We start from the raw sequence: 18,140 nt of genomic DNA, 5'->3' as shown, positions 1-18,140 counted from the left end.
AGGGCCCCCTGGAAATTTTTGCTTGGGGCCACAACAGACTCTACAATCGCCTCTGGCCAGAGCATTTTTAAAGGATTTTCCACTAGGAGACCAACTGGTCTGGGCAATACAATCACAGGCCCCAGAGTCCATGCAGCTGCACCGCTGTGGCATATTCTGTGATGCAAATTGCCGCATTACGAATCCTCGTTTCAGCCAGCATAATATCAACATAGTTAATGCAGTGCCAAGTTTTCCTTGTTAAATGTATACTTACATGGTACTTGGTTAATTAACTGCAACTGATTGAACGAAATGATAAGACATTTCATCTCATCTCATTCTCTCTAGCCGCTTTATCCTGTTCTACAGGGTCGCAGGCAAGCTGGAGCCTATCCCAGCTGACTACAGGCGAAAGGCAGGGTACACCCTGGACAAGTCGCCAGGTCATCACAGAGCTGACACACAGACACAGACAACCATTCACACTCACATTCACACCTACGGTCAATTTAGAGTCACCAGTTAACCTAACCTGCATGTCTTTGGACTGTGGGGGAAACCGGAGCACCCGGAGGAAACCCACACGGACACAGGGAGAACATGCAAACTCCGCACAGAAAGGCCCTCGCCGGCCATGGGGCTCGAACCCGGACCTTCTTGCTGTGAGGCGACAGCGCTAACCACTACACCACCGTGCCGCCATGATAAGACATAACTTGGTTTAAAATCTGGTCTCCCAGTGAAGCTGGTTTGGCATTGACTAGGAGACCAAATCTGGCCACTGGGAGACCATTACCCCTTTTCCACCAAATCAGTTCCAGGGCTGGTTCGGGGCCAGTGCTGGTGCTGGTTCACAACTCGTTCACCTTGCGAGCCAGCTGAGAACCAGTTTGCTTTTCCATAGCTCGCGGTTCGAAGGGAAGCCACGTCAGTTACATCGTTGTATACGTCAGTTACGTCGCTACGTTTGCATAAACCTTGGCGCGAATATCGAAGCAAAAACAACACGGAAGAAGCAGCAGCAGCAACAACAATAATAATAATAATAATGGATGACTTCGCGTTTGTACCTGCTGCTGATTCTCGTCGCTTAAAAATGGCGATATTTTGTGGTCTTATTATTGTTGTTGGTCTTAACAACTCTGCCCCCCGCTGACGAAAGCGGTTCTTTCCTCTGGCCCAGCAGAGAGTTGGTGCTAGCCTGGAACCGGTTTTTCTGGCCCCAGAGCCAGTTCTTTGTCAGTGGAAACAGAAAACCCGGTTCCAAACTAAGCACTGGCCCCGAACCAGCCCTGGAACTGCTTTGGTGGAAAAGGGGCAACATTTGGTCTCTATGGGTAGTATCTCACTGGGCTGCGACTAGTTGGAGACACAAGAATTGCGATAAAATATGCGAATTAGCAACAATTTTCACTTGGAATCACGCTGAATTGATATTCGCATATTTTATCGCAATTGTTGTGTCTCCAACTAGTCGCAGGCTGTCGCAGCCCAGTGAGATACACTCGCACTTCCTGTCTCACGGAAACTGACTTGAGAAGGGTTCGTGACGGCTTTGCGACACCAGCGACGCATTTGCGGCTATTTTGAGAGGAATTTTGTCGCACGAATTTTTTGAACATGTTCAAAATTTCAGCGGCGAAGGAGCGACACTTTGCAACTCATCTCATCTCATTATCTATAGCCGCTTTATCCTGTTCTACAGGGTCACAGGCAAGCTGGAGCCTATCCCAGCTGACTACGGGCGAAAGGCGGGGTACACCCTGGACAAGTCGCCAGGTCATCACAGGGCTGACACATAGACACAGACAACCATTCACACTCACATTCACACCTACGGTCAATTTAGAGTCACCAGTTAACCTAACCTGCATGTCTTTGGACTGTGGGGGAAACCGGAGCACCCGGAGGAAACCCACGCGGACACGGGGAGAACATGCAAACTCCGCACAGAAAGGCCCTCGCCGGCCACGGGGCTCGAACCCAGGACCTTCTTGCTGTGAGGCGACAGCGCTAACCACTACTGCCCACTTTGCGACTCATGCGAGGAAATTGAGAAGCTTCAAATTTCAGTGACAAATTTCAGCCATTTGGTCTCCCAGTAACTATGTTAAAAAATGCTCTGCCTCTGGCCCAATGTCACCTGAATAAGTCATAGTCAGCTGGGATAGGCTCCAGCTTGCCTGTAGAACAAGAGAAACGGCTACAGATAATGGATGGATGGATGGATTGTTGCCCTCTTGAAGATGGCGGCGCTTTCGACTAATCAGGTAGACTCAAAGGATTCTGCGCATGCGCGACAATTACGCCGGTTAGGACGCTGGCCCGGATTCTCCATGCTCTACGCTAGTAACGTAAGCGCTGTGTTGTACGTAGCCTTATGCACGCAGGGGGAGTGAGAGGAGCATGAATGGAGCAAAATGGCGGATCATGTGCAGGTAAGCAAAGCTTTATATTTTGTTATTGTAGAAGCAGGGAATTTAATCTTTGCTGAGCGTAATCAGGGATTACGTGCGGCCTTTTTTTTCGGCCTTGTGTTGATGATTTGTTATTAAATGAGCGATTTAAGAAGGTTACGTAAAGCGATGGCGGACAGAGCGGCGTGGTTTATTGGATGCGATTATCAGTGTGTTGTTGACTTGTGGCCTGTCATCATGCTGATTTGCGTGTGTGCTCCTAGATGTTAATAAATGCAATGCTTTAGTTGTTTATTTTAAAGCGGTTATTTGCAGTCAACACACCGATGCTTTTGCGAGAATCTAATAGCGGTTCTTATTAGCATTCTGCAAGCAATGGGATTATTTTAAGCACATCATTAACCTCTGTATACGACTTTTTTAAAAATCAAAATATTCAGTTTAGATGCACAACTATTGACTATTTTAGCACTCGTGGAATTAAACCTCTCTTCCGTTTGTACATACTGCCGTTACATAACGCAATGGAGTTCTGAAAGTTGAAATAAACGCGTTGTTTATTTATTAAATTGCTCTCTGAGTCACTGTAAACAAGGCGACATGCAATACAGTGAAATAGTGTAGTGGAATGAGGATGTGCACACGTTGCATTTATTTATATTTTTTAAAACGTGCATTTTTTTAATTAACAAGTGTGTGCATAAATAATAATAATAATAATAATAATAATAGCTTTATTTAATTCTAGAAACGTTATTTAATATAATAGGTTTAACTTAAGGAAACGCCCTGCATTTGCATAAACGTGCATATATATTTTTCCCCACTTCAATTTCCATGTTTTTAACAAAATTAATTTTTTAAAAAATCTACTTTATCAACTGCTTCGCTGTGTGTACATCTTGCATGCATTGCTAATGTATTGCTAGCAAACTTCACCTTAATGCTAGGTAGCTTTATGGTTAGCATTGAGCTCTACGGCTCCCATTCGAGTAGTTAGCATTAGCTGTGTAGCTAAATTCTCCCGCGCGACTTTGTGAACCTACAAAAAATAACGCAAATAAATCTAACTAGCGATTTTAACATAAGGTTTTGTTAAAATATCTTGTTGCACGCATGTATTCTTGTTTTCTATTCATTACGTTCAATAAAACCTTGATTATCCGGTTGAAAACAAAACGAAACCGGCTAGCTAGCTTGCTAGTTTGCTAATAGGATACTTATGATTAAACAGCTTAGCAGCTAGCTAGCCTGATTTTATTCAAATGTGCTGGTTATATTAAGATAAAACATGCAAAGTGTTAAGTTTGGTCGTATGTTTTTCTTTTTTTTTATGTGACATTTCATTGAAGCTCGGGTTTAGTGTGCTAACTTGGCTTGCTGCCTTGGACTGTATTGTCAAATATAAATATTAGCATGATTAGCATGATTAGCATTACTCCTGCCAACATTAACAAGTGGGTGATTGAGGGACTGCTCCAAAGTGTGTCGATTTCACACCAGCTACTAATTTTTTTTAGTTTATATGTAAATTTGACCAAGTTTATAAAGTTAGAGTTATAATTTCCAAGTTTTTCACCCAGTATGCTTTCTAATTCATTTTAACTGCCATTTAAACTTCATCTATAATCCTGTTGTATAACATTATCTCTCCTCTTGTCCTTATATATCTCTGTCTGTTTGATTAGCTCTAATTATTAGTTGGTAAAACTTTTATTTTGGTTAAAATTGTAAATATGATTAAATATTTAAATCATAATTAATCAATAATAATAATAAAACGATGTATTGTAATGTGCCAGACTCGTCATTCGGAATTGTAGTTTGTCTCTCATTTGCCTATTTTTCTTTCTTTTTTTTTTTTTTTATTGAAGCAATTTTCTGTCCCTGAGGAGGAAAAAAGAATTCGCGTATCCAGAGGATATTACACGGTTGTACCGTACGAAGATATGAAGTTTATCTTCGAGTTGGTGAACATACCGTCAGAAGTGATTTTATATTTTTCAGCACGTGAAGATAAACTTCATATCTTCGCGTCACCGTGTAATGTTCTTTATATTATACGGACCCATCCACAAAAAATAAAATGCGCAAGTGAATCAAAATACTTTTGAACCAGTTCGCCGTTTTGACAGCGCGCGTCTAGATCCGAGTGTGACGACATCGGAGTGAAATATCAGGAATTATTATACATACAGGACACTTTTTCGATGGAATAAAACCATTTATTTTTTCGCGGTCCGGTTTCCATCAAATCCTGCGCTCTGGTTGGCTGGCGAGCGGGTCCGTATTCTATGATACGGACCTCTGGCGACTCGCTCGTTCACAACAACAAACATAGTAGCAATTTTGTCAACATATCTTTTTTTTTTATAAGATTTATTTATCAGATTTTTATCAAAAATCTTATACATTTTTCCCAACATTTCTCAGGAGAATAGCATTAATTTTACAGCATGGATAGCGATAACGACAGTCTTCACAGCGAAAGCGAGTTTTACTACCCTGAGGAAGAAGAAATAAAAGAAAACATTTCAGGAGAAAACTAAAAACCTGTAACTTGCTAACGCCGAGCAAAACCATGGCTGAATCCCGAATGACTCCTATTTGTATAAATAGGGGACTACATAGGCAGCAAAATGTAGTTTTTTTTCCTGCCATGGAAGTGCACTTGTATACCGAGGAGGAAGCAATTTGCATTACAGCCATGAATGAGGATTCAAAATGGCGGCTCGGCTCGGTTTTCTCTTTCGGGCGCTCTCGTTTTCTGTTATAATTTGGTAAAGAAAAAAAAAAATTATTTACCAGCTTAAGGTCGGTCCGTATAGTGAATTATCGTGACCTCGGCCCAGAGGGCCTCGGTCAGTACTTTCAAGACCTCGGTCAAGGTATTTCACGATATGGACCTCCCAGCTGGTAAATAACATATGTATTCAATTCCCTTCTAGTTGGTTTATTGATGGCATACGATATTATCATATCGCTTATCCTCCATGTATTACGCCACTCTCCACAATGGAGAATGAGTGTGCAATATTGTTATAATATTGCACGTTGTCAAGACGTCACACATCGGAGCCGATGCAAAGATCCAGTGACACAACTTTTCTCCTGTGCATGCGCAGAATTTTCTTTGTTGGCTGGGAAAGAGAGAAGACGAGGCTGATCCAGTGCTAGGTTTAAGCACTAAATAAATAAACTGAAGACGCGCTGAACACCTGAAAGGCTACCAAAATTTAATTATATATTCTTCATGCATATTTACAAGAGAAAAACAGACATCGAAAAGCTGGAAGAGACACCTATCGGAGATGTAAAACTTCCGCGCTAGTGAGTGACTGTGACAATTTGTAAACGAACATGGCCGTGAGGTTTGCTTCGTTAAAAATGGAAGATTTTGAGAGAATTTTGGCTGCCAGGTCACTCCGTTGTGTGTAGTTGTCAATGTTGATTTTAAAAGTAACTCATTACACAGGGAAGAAAATAATAATATTCGGCTTGACTGTGCTAGCATTGGCCTTCGCTAACACTACATCAGTTAGAACGTAACTGGACTGCCGCGCTAACAGCACCGAGTCACGGGTAAACTCGTGTTGGCCTTTGCTAACGCTGCTGCTGAATGTTGCGCTGGCTAGAAGGCAACTGAACTACTACGCTAACAGCACCAAATCACGGGTAAGCTTGCGCTGACCTTTGTGAATGTTGATACGAAGAGTGTGTACATATGTATAATAATATTAGCTGGCTTTTTTTTCGTGGTATATCAGATATATTCCCTTCAGCCACTCGTCTTCGACTCATTCAGTACCATGCTAGCTGAATGGAATATATCTGATATGCCACTCAATGCCAGACAATATTATTTAAATATGTCACTCAGATCCGTGATGTATTTCGGATGAAAAATGCGAGTTTTTTCACGAGAAGATAAACTTCATATCTTCAAGCCAACTTGTGATTTTTCTTTTTATTATATCGACACATTCACAAACAAAACGTGCCCAAATTTATCAAAACAATTCATCTATTTTTTTCACAAGTGACATATAGAGATTTACGTCACGGTTTTGGTTCTCCATGTCCCGGATGGAGCTCGGATGAAAAATACAAGTGGTGTATTTCCCAGTAAAACACTCGTGTCCATATTATACAGAGAGAATGTATCTCGTAATTATGACCTTATTTTATATTTGAGATACGAGGTCATAGATATGAGTTTACAATAATTGAGAGCATTTTCTCAAAATTATTTGATCTCATTTTTGAGTTAGTAAGTCATGAGAATTTGTCATTAGGAGAAACTTTGATATTTCGTTGAGGTGGCAAGTCGTTATTATGAGACTCGTCATTATTGTGAAATATTAAGTAATTTATGTGAATTTCAGTCATCATTGAGATGGTAAGTCAATTATGAGAAACCTCCTCGTATTACACTTATTAGATAGAAAGTCATAATTTTGAGAGAGAATCTAAATATTGTGAGTCATAATTATGAGAAACCTTATCATGGCAGAAACAGTTTTTCTTCCGTCATTTCTCTCAATTTGTTTTAAAAAAAAAAGCCATATTCTTACAATATTCAGTTAAAGGTGGATGCTGAAAGGCTAATATCAGAGCCTAAAAAATTACAAAATTATTTGGTGAGCTGAGTCAAGAAAGGATTTGCTGATCGGTGTCATTTTTGTGAGTCGTTTCACTCTGTTCAGTTAAACGATTCATTCAGAGTCAGACGGACACTTTTTTTTTTCCCCCCCAAATGTAGTTTTATCATGTGAATAGAGGCGTGTAAAATAATTTATTTTTCACACTCTAAAAGCTCCAGTTCTGACTGAATGAATCACTCAACTCACTGATTCACCTGAACTGCTGAATGAGACGCGAACGAATCTGTCATGACCCGAATGATTCACTGACTCAAGCCGTGGATCAGTTGGTGTACATACAGCTGAGAATATGACTTTCACAACTGACATGTTTTGAAAACTTTGACAGATTTAAAAGAAAAAAAGTCATGTTAGATTCACTAATTGACCCGTGCACCAGTTGAATGAATCTCGGTCATGACAAACGATTCACCGAGTCAAGGGTTGGAGATGTACTTTTTGCATCAGTGAATGAATTTGTAAACAGGTAATGCTGAGAGATAAACACAACATCAAATTTATTTGATAATCAGGAAGCTGAATGCATACGGCAGTGATCCTTACTGATTCATTCACCTTACTGAACCATTTGTGAATCGATCCGGTCATGTGAACACTGGCAGAGAAAAGTTATCGAGATGATGTACGTCCCAGAACTAAGAGCAGGTAAGAGTAAATTTGGGTTGTGTCCAGTAAATTAACGCTTCAGCTGTGTTTCCTGTTACTCCCCTTGTCTGAGAGAGATCAGGACGTCTTCCATTTGCAGCAATGGATTATTCATTACCGTCTCCGCAACACGCTCGGCCATGTTTAAGTCCACCGCGCACACCTGAGCATCTCAGCGCCCCGTACTGATTCACACTGATGGATCTATTGCAGTATATCAAGGGCCATGACTCAGCTGTGTTATAACCTTCAATAACGTGAAACACTTCGACATTTATGGACTCGGATAGCAGTCATGTGACAAGTTTTATTTCTTGTGTCCTGGGCGTGTTTTTATCCTTCAGTTCCTCTTTAACCTTGTCTGTAGTTTACGGTCGGAAAAGAAGATAAATTTCCGAAAATAAAATCCACAATTTCATGAAGGGGTGAGGTTAAAAGAAGTATCTTTCATTGCCCCCCCCCTTTTTTTATTATAGTCATTGAGAAATTGGTATTTTATTCCGTACTTTAAAAAAAAAAAACTTTCATTCTGAGATTTCACACTACCTTGTACATTTTGTTTCTTCACTTTTCTTTAGTGTCCTGAAGATTTCGATATTAGGTTTGTTCGGTAATTAATTAATTAATAATTCAGTCAGTCAGCACTTTCACAAAGGTGCCTGTGGTTTGGTCGTAACTTTTGCAGTTTTTGAGCTTTTGCAAAATCTTCCAGTGCAAATGACATGGGAAGTGTGAGACACGTAGGAATTCCTTTGACTTTGCGCCGACTTTATCAAGCTGATCTTTGACCTGTGAATTTATGAGCCTCGGTCTCATGAGGCAGGAAAAAAAAGTGGGACTGGGAGCTCTGTGGTTGAGAGACGAGAAGCTGCTTATTTTATTTTCTGACTAGCTTGGTTGCTTTGTTGAAAGTATAGGGGTGTTCACACGGCACATATTTGCATCAATGCTGCACCGATGTATTTTGTTGCGATATATCTTACACCGGTGTAAATTTTGTGCAGCGTTCACACGTCACAAACCTGCTTACGAGAGAGAAGCGTGTTGGCACCGGTGCAGCCCCACTTGCGTTCACACGGCGGTTTTTGCGACCGTGCTATACGATAGTAATAATGCGGGAATGAAATATGCGCATGCGTGAAAATGTACTTCCTTTTCCCGGTTGTCATGGCATTACCAAGCGCTGAGAAAACAACGTGGATGAAGACACCAGTGTTGCCAGATACTGCTGACGTTTTCCAGCCCAAAATATGTTCAAATCCGCCAAAATGCACTTAAAGGAACAGTCCACCGTACTTCCATAATGAAATATGCTCTTATCTGAATTGAGACGAGCTGCTCCGTACCTCTCCGAGCTTTGCGCGACCTCCCAGTCAGTCAGACGCGCTGTCACTCCTGTTAGCAATGTAGCTAGGCTTAGCATGGCCAATGGTATTTTTTGGGGCTGTAGTTAGATGCGACCAAACTCTTCCGCGTTTTTCCTGTTTACATAGGTTTATATGACCAGTGACATGAAACAAGTTCAGTTACACAAATTGAAACGTAGCGATTTTCTATGCTATGGAAAGTCCGCACTGTAATGTCAGGCGTACTAACACCTTCTGCACGCTTCGACAGCGCATTGATATGGAGCTCAGATATCAATGCGCTGCCAAAGCGCGCGGAAGGTGTTAGTACGCCTGTCATTATAGTGCGGACTTTCCATAGCATAGAAAATCGCTACGTTTCAATTTGTGTAACTGAACTTGTTTCATGTCACTGGTCATATAAACCTATGTAAACAGGAAAAACGCGGAAGAGTTTGGTCGCATCTAACTACAGCCCCAAAAAATACCATTGGCCATGCTGAGCCTAGCTACATTGCTAACAGGAGTGACAGCGCGTCTGACTGACTGGGAGGTCGCGCAAAGCTCGGAGAGGTACGGAGCAGCTCGTCTCAATTCAGATAAGAGCATATTTCATTATGGAAGTACGGTGGACTGTTCCTTTAAAACCGCCCAATCTGGCAACACTGGAAGACACGCAGTTCTGTTGTTGTTGATATTCGCCATTTTGGAAGCGCAAAATACCAGGATGCAAATTATGCAATGCCCGTATGTAATCAACTCTCCTCACGCGTAGCGAGTCTACCCCTGTAGCGTTCAGACGTCCCATTTTATATCGGTGCTGCCCCGCAAACTAGCATTTACTCCGGAGTAAATTTCTTAAACCACCTCCCGAGCAGGGTTAGATTTGCACCGGTTTAAGCAGCTTTCAGGGGCTACACCGGTATAACTTTGTACCGTGTGAACGCTCTACCGGGGCAGCCCCGGTGCTACACCGGAGTAAAAGTTGCCGTGTGAACACCCCTTATGAGACTTATTTGATAGTTTAGCGGCTGATTTTCTTCCTTTGTACACATGATGCAGTCATTAAGGTATTTAAAGTATTTTGAATTTTGGCTAACGAGTGGTGAGCAGAAAAGCGTTCGCATGGCCGTCTGGGGATTGCGAGTTCAGTTCAGAAGTCTGTGATCTCTGCTCTGGTTCCAATGTCACAGTGACTGTAAGCAACCGGGGCATCTGTGAGCTCATGTATGTAGAAGGTGGCGGATAGCGCCTTTTATCTCCCCCTGACGAAACTGTTCCGCCTCCCTGTGATGGAACACGAGCAGGGGTTTGAAAAGATTAGGGTGGATGCTTCATGAGTCTCGGAGGAAGCCCGTGTTACTCCTGGATTCCACCGCGATGTCTGTTTTGGTCCATCCTCAGCGTGGCTTCGCTATAAAATCCTTATTATTCTATGCACATTCACTGGATATGAGCAATTGCGCATTCTGATTGGCTACTCTACTACTAGGATATCAGCTCATATACTGTGAGTAGAGAAAAACAAAATGGCGGCGCGTGCTGCTGAACCAACCGAGGATGAAATAAAAGCTCTACTCGAAAACACAACCCCAAAAAATAAAAAAAAAGCAACAAAATTGAGAGTAAAAGTATTTGATGGTAAGAACATATCTTTAAAAAAAAATTATTGTTAGCATTTTTCAAAAATTGCTGATGTAATTTCGCCTGTTTCTTTACATTCTAAGCGGAAATTTTGTCGGATGTTTCGTACAAAGTCTTATTATGCCTCCGCCACCGTAAGGTGCAGGAGGCATTATGTTTCCGGGTTGTCCGTCCGTCTGTGCGTGCGTCCGTCCCGAAACCTTGTGAACATGATATCTCGAAGGCTAATGAAAGGAATTTCACTAAACTTTCACCATTTGTGCGCTTTGGGACAAACATGAACTGATTAGGTTTTGAGATCAAAAGATCTAAGGTCAAGGTCACCGTGAGGTCAAATGTCTGTCCGAGAACCTTGTGAACACAATATCTCCAAGGCAAATCAAAGGATTTTCACCATTTGTGCATTTGGGAACAAAGACAAACTGATTAGATTTTGAGATCAAAAGGTCTAAGGTCAAGGTCACTGTGAGGTCAAATGTCTGTCCGCGTGCATCCGTCCCGAAACCTTGTGAACGCGATATCTCAAAGGCTAATGAAAGGAATTTCACCAAACTTTCACCATTTGTGCATTTGTGGACAAAGATGATCTGATTAGATTTTGAGATCAAAAGGTCTAAGGTCAAGGTCACTGTGAGGTCAAATGTCTGTCCGAGAACCTTGTGAACACAATATCTCCAAGGCTAATTAAAGGAATTTCACCAAACTTTCACCATTTGTGCGCTTTAGGACAAACATGAACTGATTAGATTTTGAGGTTAAAAGGTCACAGGCCAAGATTACTGTGAAGTCAAATGTCCATCCCCAAATCACAACTTAATAAGGCGTCTAGTCTACCAGGCGGAGGCATCCCCATCGACGCCGTTGGCGTCAAGTTCTATCTAGTTTATCAAATTTGCAAAAAAATAAAAATGCTCTGTTTCTCAAAATCCAGTGACTGTGGATGGGATAGAATAAAACCATTATTCCACTCAATCTCGTCGTACATGGAGTATAGCCGACTCGGTGCTACGCGCCTCGTCAGCGATCAGCTCATGTACGACTCGATTTCATGGAATAACTGTTATATGTAGCTACTCTTGATTTTCGTTTTGTTAGCTAGCTATCATTAACGGACTGACTATGAACTATAGACCCTTTTCAGTCACGTGACCTTCGTAAACGCGACCACCATTTTGGACATGTAGCGGACTTCGGCTCGAATTGGTTCGAATGCGAGGAAGGCGACAAACAGAGAACATACAAGAAAAAGGAGCGAGATGCAGAAAACACCTTCGCTATCCAGCAACGTAGGGCATTTACAGGGCGAGCAGAGGGAGAAATAACAGTAACGACACATTAGCAACGCTGTACAGAAATAGCGGTTTATGGCACAGACCCTTTCGGTTCTCGCTCATCTAGCTGCTACAATGACTGCTTAGACTGCAACAGTAATACCTAACACACATTTAAGTATCCGTCGTAAAGACGTGAAACTCGTCGAGTGACGAGTGTGTTCATTGATAAGCTAACACAATCTAAAAGTAGACATACCATCACACTGCCCTGGCGCTGTGTACAGTTTACCTTCTATGGCTTGTGCACTCACTATTTGCCATTACTTTCTCCAACCGTTGTTACAGATTACAGGGAACGGCCTGGATTTAAGAGACAAATACATGTTCCTCTTGTTTTGAACACTTATTTGTAGGCGGTGCTTAATTTGTAAAGTGGGAGGTCCCGGAGCGCAGAGGATGAGCGGCTCCGGTGCGGAAAAAAAGAGGGGGGAGGGGGGCGCGGCGCTGCGCTTCTGGGCATGTTTTGTAATAACACTGCAAATTAAGTTCATCTGCAGATATTTTGTGGATGTCGTTTCATGAGAGAAATCACCAACAAGACAGATATCAAAATCAGACATTAACACTAAATAAACTTGCATTTTTTTATTTAATTATTATTATTATTTTTTTTTTGTTACATAGTCAAAAGAGGTGTCGGATCATCGGATCCAGTGTAAATAGCTGCCGGAGCCAACGCCCGAGGTTCCGGAGCGCGCTCCGGCTTGCTCCCCCTCAAATTAAGCGCTGTTTGTAGGACACTGCCTCTGATCTGTCCTACAGTCTACCAACAGCAAAGGAACACAACGTTAGCTAATGTCGTTAGCTAATAGCTACTACAGAAGAACAAAGAGGTTACAATGGGTTATTTTAGCCTATTTGGTTACACACTCGCCGCCACAGAATGTTAACAGCAATGTAATGCCTTTTCTGGCTAATTTTATTCGTCTTACCTCCAACAAAGTGGTCACTGCACAAGCGCTGGTATGCCGAGAGCTGCCAATCTTTCCTGTTTATGGCCACTATCCATCTTCTCCGTCGGTCAGCATCTACCGGGATCCGATAAAATGATAACCCTTGCCTTGTTTGTTGACGGTTACTACATCCAGGTGCACAACAATATAGTGGCATGATGGAAGTCTTGCTGAAAATAAACACTTTCTTTGCTGCCGTTCCTCAGTGTTGGCTGTGGTAAACTACTGGTAGTACACGTCCAAAATGGCGGCCGCGTTTGTCGTGACGTCACGTGAAAAGGGTCCATACGTATATTTTGTTGCTCAAATACACTGTAACCCCACGACGAACTCCTCGGTGGACGTCCAAATAGTTTGTTATACTAAAATGGACCCACTTGTCACACGAAATACTTGCGTTATATGTGAAATTTTAGGCACTTTCTCTTGATCACGTCCAAAGCGGAGTTTTGCGATTTTGTACCGCGTAAACTTTAAAGAGAAAACGGAAAGCACAAAACTTTCAGTCCTTGGAAACTTCCTGACTGTTACAAAATGCTAAAATATAAATGTTAAATATTAACGTTTCATTAGTCTTAGATTGCGTGGTGTGTATGAGTGTTTCTGTTGTAACAGCTTAAAGGGGTACCAAATATAATATATACAGTTGCTGATGTGACAAAGTAACGTATTCTATCAAATTTATATACTAGAAAACAACGAAATATCTTGGTAATTGTAAATATAATAGTTGGTACGCTAAACGGCACAAGAGTCGCCGTTTTTAAAAGACCGTGACGTCAGCCCTACCCACTGCACTAGGAGAGAAGCGTGTAATCATGGCGTCGGGTGCATCAAGTGAAAGCGACAGCTCTGTTGAATCATACGAAGAGATCCCGCAAAAGACACGTCTGGAGGATCGTTATGCTTTCCATCGGTCCTGTTATTACACCCGAAAGCAACACACTGTGGCATTGTGTAGCCGATCGCTTACAATTCATCCTACTTTCCGATTCACACGTGCTCGTCCCAACCTCAATGAGCCAACACAACTGGGCACATACATACGTTATGAGTGTTACGCAGAGAAAATGAACGTGCATTCTAGGGCTGTAACGATACACCCAACTCACGATTCGATTCGCATCGCGATTTTTGACCCACGATTCGATACGCCCACGATTTTTTTAAAAATGTTTTTTTAAAGTAGTAAATTTGACTTAACATTTACTTACTTACATTAACTATTTAATAACAAATAATTCAGACCACTGCAGAGAATGAGTAATATGTATGCAAAAATGAACAAATGTATATCCAAAGACTGTTTTATTTCTCAAAATAATACTGTTGAGCCGGAAGCTCTGTTTTTTTCGGTTCTGAAAAAGTCATTTTTCCAAATCGTGTAAATCTGTTAAGATTTTTTTTTTTGGGGGGGGCGCTCTCACTGTCTCACTCTCATAGGGCCGATGATTTTCTGTGATCGCGGAAAACAGATGGAAATTACGGAATTTTTATGGTGAAACATTGCTCGCGTGTCAAAATGTAACTGCCGCAGAAGGCTTCCGCCCAAGCAGACATGCCTTCAGTGTTGCCAGATATTGCTAACGTTTTCCACCCCAAAATATGTTCAAAACCAGCCAAAAAGCACCTAAACCTGCCCAATCTGGCAACACTGCATGCCTTTCCGGTCAAGTGATTGTGATTGGCTTGTGGCACACCTAGCCAGCCAATGAGCTGCTTGTTTACAGATTCGCTCCCCGCGTCGCAACCAGAATGGCGACCGCTTAAAAGAAACGAATGCTCTGCCAGTGGCGAGTGTGGACGTTGCATGACTCGCAGAAGATTGTCGCAGGTCAGCGAAAAAACGATTTACTAATAGATATAAAAAATAAAAGTAATTTAAGTAAGTTTAAAATGTAATTTAAATAAAAAGTAAAGTATTCATAAATTGAAGTTTGGAAGCGCCTCTGTTTTTGGGCTGAGGAGAAGTTTGAAAGGGTGTACCACGATTCTGCCTTCTTGTATCGCGATACGGATCGTGGCTCTGCGTATCGCGATTTCGATACGCATATTGTTACAGCCCTAGTGCATTCTGATTGGATAAAATTAATATCATGGCGGGCTGTTCAAACTGCGGAAATAGTTTGCTCGAGCTACTTTCAAAACACTATAACTTTCCAACCTTAGAACAAAAAACTTTTGTAAGTCTTGAATAAGGTTCGTTAATGTGTTTTTTATTGTTATATTTACTCTATATATTGCCTTCTGTTCCCCTTTAATCTATTCAAGCGAGTGCACGAGTATAAACCTGCGATTCACCTTTCAGCTATAACAGTCAGAGTTGCTGTTGTAGAAAATTAATCCACACCTTCTGACCAGATTTTGATCAGATTTGAGAATTTGGCAGCACTTTAATGACAAGTTTGTTGAATTTATTCCAATTTTCGGCTCGATATCGGAGACCACGCCCTGTTTACCATGTTCGCCGTACGCGTAGTGCTGTTTTGGTGACTTTGCAGTCTAAAAGCATGAGGGTTATGAAATCCCACGATGCACTGCAGTACGTTAACATCCAAACACAGGTGCAGGATAAATCTAACACACTTTGCTGAACATTTCGAGTTTATTCAAGTCGGGTTTGTGCGCGCGTTTTAGTGGGAATGAAAGTGTGCCAGCTTCGTGCAGACATCTTATCTTGTGGATGCAGCTGCGCATATGTGAATGGTTATCTTTTACTTTATACAGCACATCTATATTTGTGGATCCTCCTTAAATTCCTGATATCACATGCTTACATCAGCTACATATGAACTTGGTGTATGGGTTAAGGTTGTTAGTGTTAAAGTTCTCACAAATGAGTTGAGAAGTATAAATGTATTTCATTTCGCATCCTGCAAATGAGTGTGTTTTGTTCGGGGTGTTCATGGTATCATAACCAGTGTTGGGCATGCTACTTTCAAAAAGTAATTATAGTTACTAGTTACTTTTCCCAAAAAGTAACTGAGTTAGTAACGGAGTTACTTTGTCATTAAAGTAACTAATTACCAGGGAAAGTAATTATTCCGTTACATTTTGTGTTCCCCCCCCCCCCAAAAAAAAAAAAAAAATCAAATTCAATTAGTGTAATCATAATAAAAGTGAATGTTAAATGTGTTTAATGACTGAAATGGACACTTAACAGAACCAATCAGTAACATTATCTACACTATATTAATATTTTTGCGGGACAATGTGAGAAGACATCTATCAAATGTAATGTATTTTTGTAGTTATTAAAATTGTTACCAATTACTGGCCACTGACGAGGACAAACGCTTTGTTCCTCGACACAGGCTTTCGTCTAAACGGGGGAACAGGGGCGCTGCGCCCTCTTACTCTCGGCGTGCGCCCCCTTACCGACTCCGTGAAAACATCCCAGCAACACTACGTGACAATGTGTCTGATCATCGAATACGTTATAATTACTCCAAAAATATTCCAATCATAGTAGATACACCGCCAGACGGTGCAAAAATAATCCGAATTGGCGTTTTCCAGACTGGGGCGCCATGTTGTTTAGTTGTTTACTTGTCGCGGTTGCTCTCGCGAGATTTGACATGGGTTACATACAAGGTCAGCTGACTTGTAGAGCGAGATTTCTCGAGACTGAATGACCTTTCACCCACCGGCGCGGGAGCTTTTGACAGAAGTAGTTCGCGAGTTGTTTTTGTTGACACTTGGGCATTTAAAGATGTCATCCCGCGGCACGAAGCGGAAGAAAGCCAAAGACTGTCCGGGGCAGAAGAAGATTAGGCCAAATAAAAAAAATAGTGTGTTTCCGGTAACCCGACCGATCGAGAATTTCCGCGTCGAAATTGCCGACCGTAAAGTTTTTATTACAAATTTCCCTCGATATTTTAGTGTAAGCGGCGTTAGTTTGTCATAATTTTTTGTTTCAACGCATTCAAGTTGTGAAAGAAACGATAAAAAGTAAAATGTTTCGCCACTTCTATCAGCCCTCCTGCATAAACCGAGCCGAGCCGCCATTTTGAATCCTCATTCAAGGCTGGAATGCAAATTGCTTCCTTTTCAGTATACAAGTGCACTTCCATGGCAGGGAAAAACACTACATTCTGCCGCCTATGTCGTCCCCTATTTATACAAATAGGAGTCATTCAGGATTCAGCCATGTTTTTGCTCGACCCAAGTTCTACAGTAGGCTAGGCGAGGCCGTCTGCTTTTAATGGAAGTAGCCTAGCCTAGGATGCTATTTTCACGTTATTTCTTGATAAGGTGTTTTCACGTTATTACATGAAAATATCATGAAATATCGCTTCCGTAGATCATAACTCGAACTCTCGCGATATATATATATATTTTTTTTATTCGTTTAAAGATTTAAAACACATTTTATTATGATGTGTGGTATAAAGGTTTCTGTGCCAAAATACTATTTTGTAAGATGTTTAGTTGTGTTAATTTTTTCGAACAAAATAAAAAAAAAAAAAATTAAGAAAAAAAAATACTTTCCTACCTACAGAACTTATTTTAGTATTTCATGTTACCGGAAACACACTTTTTTTTTTTTTTTTTTTTTTTTTTTTTTTGGCCTTACTTCTTTCTTTTTCAATGTTGACAGACAATTTGTTACAATTTCCCCCTCAGATGGCCTCAGAATGTCCCATTGGAGCATTTTTCAAAGGCTTTCCACGGCGGGGGGGGGACAACCGGCACCATCTCCCGCTCCCTCGCCATGGTGAGCGCCCTCATACTAAATTTTTCTAGAAAAAAACCCTGCTCGACATATTGTGCATTGCACGTACACATTTTTGCCTTTTATTTCAAGTAATGAAAAGTAATGGCTGTATTTCCAGTTTGAAAGCGCAGTCTTGGGCTGACCGCTCGCCATCGCTGTGTCTTCTGATTGAAAGAGCGCGCAGTAGTGCAGTAGGCGTGGCCTACCTACGTATGTTGTCCAAATCTACTCTGATTGGCTTACTGTGCTGTTGTCTCGTGTCTCCCCGCCCCACACTAAAGCAGAGTAAAGAAAGGCTGAACGAGCAGCGTGCCAGATGAAAACAGCTTTAATAAAGTAACGCATATTAGTATTTTATTGTAAGTAACGGGAACGGTGTTATAACGATGTAAAAAGTAATTAGTTAGATTACTCGTTACTAAAAAAAGTAACGCCGTT

General features: G+C 41.4%; 1 protein-coding gene across 2 annotated transcripts in view; it reads left to right on the top strand.

The window, feature by feature from the left end:
- Positions 1 to 2,330: 2,330 nt before the first annotated feature.
- xpo7 (exportin 7) overlaps positions 2,331 to 18,140 on the top strand; it is a 126,254-nt gene continuing 110,444 nt past the window's right edge. The window contains exon 1 of one of the 2 annotated variants that reach the window (XM_060909643.1): positions 2,331 to 2,420. In XM_060909643.1, coding sequence (XP_060765626.1) covers positions 2,403 to 2,420 — 18 coding nt within the window. In that variant the 5' untranslated portion in view covers positions 2,331 to 2,402. Of the gene's footprint in view, positions 2,421 to 17,653; positions 17,703 to 18,140 lie in introns of those variants that run through there. The other variant, XM_060909644.1, reaches the window with a different exon arrangement.

Source organism: Neoarius graeffei, chromosome 25 (assembly GCF_027579695.1).
Source record: "Neoarius graeffei isolate fNeoGra1 chromosome 25, fNeoGra1.pri, whole genome shotgun sequence".
NCBI classification, from domain to species: domain Eukaryota; kingdom Metazoa; phylum Chordata; class Actinopteri; order Siluriformes; family Ariidae; genus Neoarius; species Neoarius graeffei.
The sequence above is the reverse complement of the archived record's forward strand: the minus strand, read 5'-3'. Positions and strand labels throughout refer to the sequence as shown.